This window comes from Chondrus crispus, genomic scaffold (assembly GCF_000350225.1).
Source record: "Chondrus crispus Stackhouse genomic scaffold, scaffold_88, whole genome shotgun sequence".
In the NCBI taxonomy this organism is placed as follows: Eukaryota; Rhodophyta; class Florideophyceae; order Gigartinales; family Gigartinaceae; genus Chondrus; species Chondrus crispus.
Genome location: NW_005178780.1, coordinates 113,876 through 119,205, shown reverse-complemented (window position 1 = coordinate 119,205; position 5,330 = coordinate 113,876). Strand labels below are relative to the sequence as shown.

The 5,330-nt window shown below is 58.5% G+C and overlaps 2 protein-coding genes; both read left to right on the top strand.

The window, feature by feature from the left end:
• The first annotated feature begins 235 nt into the window (after positions 1-235).
• CHC_T00007844001 (hypothetical protein) lies at positions 236-916 on the top strand. The gene has a single exon (XM_005711565.1). The coding sequence runs from the start codon at positions 236-238 to the stop codon at positions 914-916; it is 681 nt and encodes a 226-aa protein (XP_005711622.1).
• A 400-nt stretch (positions 917-1,316) lies between these two features.
• On the top strand, positions 1,317-4,980 carry CHC_T00007843001 (hypothetical protein). XM_005711564.1 is given in 2 exon segments: positions 1,317-3,401; positions 3,402-4,980. 1 exon segment carries the CDS (start codon positions 1,317-1,319, stop codon positions 3,399-3,401), a length of 2,085 nt encoding a protein of 694 aa, XP_005711621.1. The 3' UTR covers positions 3,402-4,980.
• The last annotated feature ends 350 nt before the right edge of the window (positions 4,981-5,330 follow it).

Sequence of the window (5,330 nt, the reverse complement as noted above, 5' to 3'; positions counted from 1 at the left end):
TGCGGCGGGCGGGTGGGCGGGCGGAGGTGGCAGCGGGCGGCGACACTCGACGCGGCGGCAGCGTCTACCGGGTAGCGGTTTGTCGCGACAGTGTGGCTGGCTGGCCTCCGGGCCGCGGAGGCGGATACGGGCGCGGGCGTGACGCGTGCGCCATAGCGCCCGTGTGGCTTGGGGCGGCGACCTGGCGGGGGGGCATTCCGGGCGGGCCGAGGGCTGCGAGTTATGACGCGGCGTGATGTGGGGGGAAGATTTGGCCGTTGCTTCCGAACGTGACGGTACTTACAGGCGCGGAGGCCCAACGGGTCGAGAGGTATTGCACGCGCGTGACGGCCGAGGGACGTGCGCCCACGCGTGCGGCGACACTTGTCCCAGAAGCGACACGGTGATCTGGTGGGAGGCGCGCCATTGGTCGGACAGGTATTCCCACATCACGACCACGCATCTCTGGCCCCGAGCAGCGGCTTTCGCTATACTTGTACCGCCTCAATCACCCTTCCCGGATACCCGTCACCGCTCTTCCATCCCACCTCCGCCCTTTGCGTTTCGCATCACCACCACCTGGACCGCCACACCGAACACATCACTCCAGCCTACACCCCCAAACCTTCCCCCCCGTTCACCCGTCCTTTATAAACCCTCCTACACCCACCTCTCCCTCCACTCCCTCCCCCACAACTTCCCACTCCGCCGCACCCGCTCTCTTCCCTCCAGCACACTGCCTCTGTCCCGCACTTCCCTCGTATATCGCCGTTTTCCGTCCTACGCCTCTCTTCTTCCCTCTCCCTCTCCCCCCCACCCTGCCTCCGAACACTCCTACCCCCCACTAACCCACCATGCTCGGCCCGCTCCCCCTTCCCCTTGCGGCCCTCCTCGTCCTCTTCCCCCTCGCCCTCGCCACGCCCCTCCACCGCGCTGATCCCCGCCCGGAGGCCGGATGGGCCACCAACCTTCTCGCCGACCGTTATTCCCTCATCCCCGGCCCGACATGGCTCACAAACGGCAAAGCCTCCTCCAACGCCACCCGGTCCGCAGCCCAGCCCCACCTCGCCCCGAACCTGCATCAGGACCTTCTGAGTGACGCCTCGCAACGCACCACAACCTTCCCCCCGCAAGAGGGCGATGGCTTCCGCTGCAAGTTAGAGGTCCACGTCCACAACCCGCCCACCACCATCAACGTCGACCCGGCCATCCGAAAGTGCCAGGCCATCATCCAAGAATCATGGGTCTCCTCGATCATCGTCCGCGTCCGCATCGTCTTCACCGATCTCGGCGACGAGAACGTCCTCGCACGCGGCGGCGGCACCTACTTTGTCAAGATGCCTGATCTGTTCGAAACCATCATGCCCGTTGCCGCCGCCGAGAGCATTCGCGGAAAGGACATGAACAACCAGGAGGACGGCGACGGCAAGTATGACGTCCTCATCACCATGAACAACAAGACCCCGTGGTACGATGGCGCCGACGGCACCCCGCCGGAGGACAGGTACGACTTTGTCACCGTTTGCTTGCATGAGTTCTATCACAACCTCGTCTTCGCCGGCAGCATTGTCGCAGAGGTTGATGGCTCGCCCGACACTCCTGAAGACGTTCTCCAGAACGCCCACTTGCATAAGGAGTATCGTACTCGTTTCGACTCGTTCTTGGCAAACAAGCAAGGCTGCGCAGTCCTCAGCTACCTCGACGATGAGCGCCTGCAAGCCAACCAACAAAAGTCAGGGACGCAGTTGCTGGCTGATGCCTGCACCAACAACGAGCTCTACTTTCAGCAAGGAGAAACAAAGATTGCCCGCATGTTCGCGCCCCGCATCTTCAAGGCAAGAAGCTCCGTCTACCATTTGGACCCCAAGCTCTCCGACCCTGACTCCAAGCTCATGTTTCCGACCATCACAAGGGGAACAAGCGTACACCGCATCTCCACTACCATCCTCAACATTCAAGCTGCAACGCTTAGAAAGGATTGGCACGGCGCCAACACCAAGTGCACCCGCCCGCTCGCTGCCCCTGGCCTCGCAACCCCGCCCCAATCTGGCGACTGGGGGGAGGAAACCGCGGGTGCAGGAGTCCAGTATCATGACTCCCCGGTACCCGTGCCCAGGGCGGTTGTCGAGGACAACGTCCGTAGGATTGCAAACCTCCCCGTCTGGGCATTTGCGCTCTTGATTGTGTTGGCCATCATTCTCGCCCTCTTGCTACTCGCCCTGTGCCTCGCCCTCTTGCTTCGTCGCAAGAAGAAGCGGTCGTTCCCAGCGACCACAAGCAGCACCTCTCGCTTTCCCACGCATACCCATTCGAGTACCACCTCAACGCTCACCAAGTACATCCCCGGCTTCGGGAACGTTAGGACGTCTTCTCGTAAGACGCACTCTTCTTTCTCGAGACACCATCCCAGCTCAAAGCATACATCCTCTAAGGTCTCGAAACACACGACCTCTAAGGGCACCTCGAGACACTCGAGGGATGAGACTCTCATAGATTCGCACAAGACCATCTGTCCTAGCTCGGGCAAATACATTTATATCTGCAAGTGCAAGTGCTGCCGTAAGGAGACGACGATCCAGCGCCCGGAACCCATCGCCTCAGTGCATGAATTCGTGCCGGAGAGTCCGCCCAGCGCCGAATTTGTCTGCTACAAGCGATCCCACAGGCGTTGTCATCATCATCGCAGCTCTCGTCATCCCTCGCACAAGCACTCAGCTGTCAAGTCTCTGAAGAAGCCGTGCAAGAGCAAGTCGGTACGAAGCTGTCATCACGGCTGTCACTGCTGCTACTGCTGCAAGTACAAACCTGCGTCATCGAAATCATCAGCCAAGTGCTCGAAATCGATCGCAGCGACATCTACCAAGTCCGAGTCTGTGGTCTGCAAATCTTGCAAATCAGCCTCCTGCCGATGCTCGTCAGCGATGTCATGCAAGACGTGCAAGTCGTTCTCGTGCAAATGCTCGTCCTCTGTGCCGTGCAAGACATGCAAGTCGTCCTCGTGCAAATGCTCGTCCTCCGTGTCGTGCAAGACATGCAAGTCGTCCTCGTGCAAATGCTCGTCCTCCGTGTCGTGCAAGACATGCAAGTCGTCCTCGTGCAAATGCTCGTCCTCTGTGTCATGCAGAACCTGCAAATCATCTTCCTGCAAATGTTCGGCAAGCTGCAGATCATGCAAGTCAACTTCTTGCCGATGTGGATCGTCCACAAAGGGGGCCTCTTCGACGCGAGCCCCGCCATCCACCAGGCCGCCGCCACCACCGACCAAAGCACCCTCAACGAAGCGGTCGCCGTCTTGCAAGCCGGCCACGACCGCGTGCCCGCCAACGACTTCGGCGAGGACATGTTGTAAGCCTGCCGCATCCGGAGCGGCCTGCAAGCCAACATGTAGGAGGGTGGTCGAAATCAATATCAATCGGTGCTAAGACTTTTTTCACGATCAAGAGCAAAGTTTATGGAAACAAGTCGAGAAACTTGTTTTAACTCTTTGTTTGATTATTTATGTATTACATACGTACAACTTGCGGTGGAGACGCAAGCTGATTTTTAGAGAGATTCTATCTAGTGTTGAAAAGCTTGTGAGGCAAGCAAAAAAGTGAATGGCAATGGAAGAGGGGAAGTGAATGCTGGCGGAAGGAAAGTGTAGTTAGAGAATTGGCGAGGGATGGTGTCTCAACACGGACAATCATCAACCTGTGCTGATCAAATAGATTCCTCTTTAGTATTATAATCGGACATGGGCGATTTCGAGGACGCCCGAACATGAGCAAATAAAAAGGTGCAAATAACTCCGATGTTTAAATCACACACGTCAATATCAATATCCTTTTCTTTCTCTTCCTTTTGTCTCGCCCTTCAACAAATGTGCCATTGCTTCTTGAGGAAGGCGTGGCACGTGCCTGCAAGAAGCAAGGAAGAATGTAAAGACGTAACAACTCCTTTTTACATGTTGGTAGCTCTATGTCGGGCGGTGTAAACGTATACCCGTTCGTACGCGTTCGCCCGATTGCTTGTTAGCGTGTATCGGGACAACCAGCAGGAAAGGGTCAAGAGCTTTGGAAGCGCTTGTGGAAAATTGGATTTTTTTCCAAATTCAGTCAACAAGGGAAAAATCCCGACAGCAGTACTGTACATTTCATTGTCGTTTGCAGCGTGACGTCTCCAAATCATCTTGCGTTCGCAACACCCTACCAGACTGCCACCTATCCGCCAGGCACGCTCGCGTCAAACACGACAACGGCAAGCATAACAGGCAACTTCACCAAGCGGAAGGCACTAGCTCGCAAGGAAGTAATAGACAGCGGCTTCATTTGTCACAAACAAACACGCACACAGAGATGGGTTGGGTCGCGCCCAGTGAGATGCTGATGATCCACGGGCTGGTGTTGATGGTGTGCGGGGCGCTGGCGTTCCAGGCGTCCGGTTTTCAGGAGAAAGCGCTATCGGCCATCTATGTGGGCAACGGCGGCGCCGTGGTGAGCTTCCTCCTCGCCGTAGGTATGCGCGACACAACGCTGAAAAAGGGGCAGGCGGGGTACAAGGTGATGATGGCGTCCGTGCATCTCGCCGTAGTGTACCCCATGCTGATCGGCGGCGCCGTTGCGTGGAGGCTGTCAAAGGCGTGGGACAACCCCGACAAGGCCTACCTCAAGCCGTACTTTGGAACGATCGTCGGGATTTCCGCGCTCACCGCAGTTGCTATGATTGCGCTCAAGCCCAAGCGGGAGAAGGTCAAGGAGGAGGACGCCGGTCGGGAAGGCGAGACAGAGAAAGACGGGGAGCCGGTAACGGCTGCGGAGGGCGCAGCGGGGGTGACCAAGCGCAAGCCGCGGAAGGCGGCGGCGATGTGAAGCATTGGAGCTGTCGGGTCGTGATGTTGACGACGGGCGCGGCGCGAGGGGCAGCACTGCTGTGCTGCTGAGGTCTGCTGAGCTGTAGTGGATGCTGTAGGTGTTGGTAGCCACACTGGACATGAATATTTTTTCGATAAAATCTTCAATTCCACCGTCAACGGTTGACGCGAACGTCATCCGCCGTTGTCCCTGCATTCTCACCGTCCAACCCTCACAATTAGACCACGCCTTCCTCACCGCCCCCCCTCCCCCCGGCCCCTACTCTTCCTGTTCCCACCACCGCCCCCCTCCGCCCCCCCTCATCCCTTCACCATGGCTCGCAAGTCCGCCTCCCGCACCCCGGCCTCCTCGTCCGCTGCCGCGGCCACGACCACCAGCCCCCCCTTCACTTCCTTCGCCGCGGCCACGGCCCACGCCCTCCGCGTGCAAACCGGCCACCCCTCCCCCACCCACCCGGAGCCGTCCCCCTGGGACATTCACGCCCTGCAGCTCCTCAAGAAG

Bases quoted from the DNA above. Each gene is read 5' to 3' on its own strand.
- CHC_T00007844001 (XM_005711565.1), top strand. From the start codon at position 236: ATGTGGGGGGAAGATTTGGCCGTTGCTTCCGAACGTGACGGTACTTAC.
- CHC_T00007843001 (XM_005711564.1), top strand. From the start codon at position 1,317: ATGCCTGATCTGTTCGAAACCATCATGCCCGTTGCCGCCGCCGAGAGC.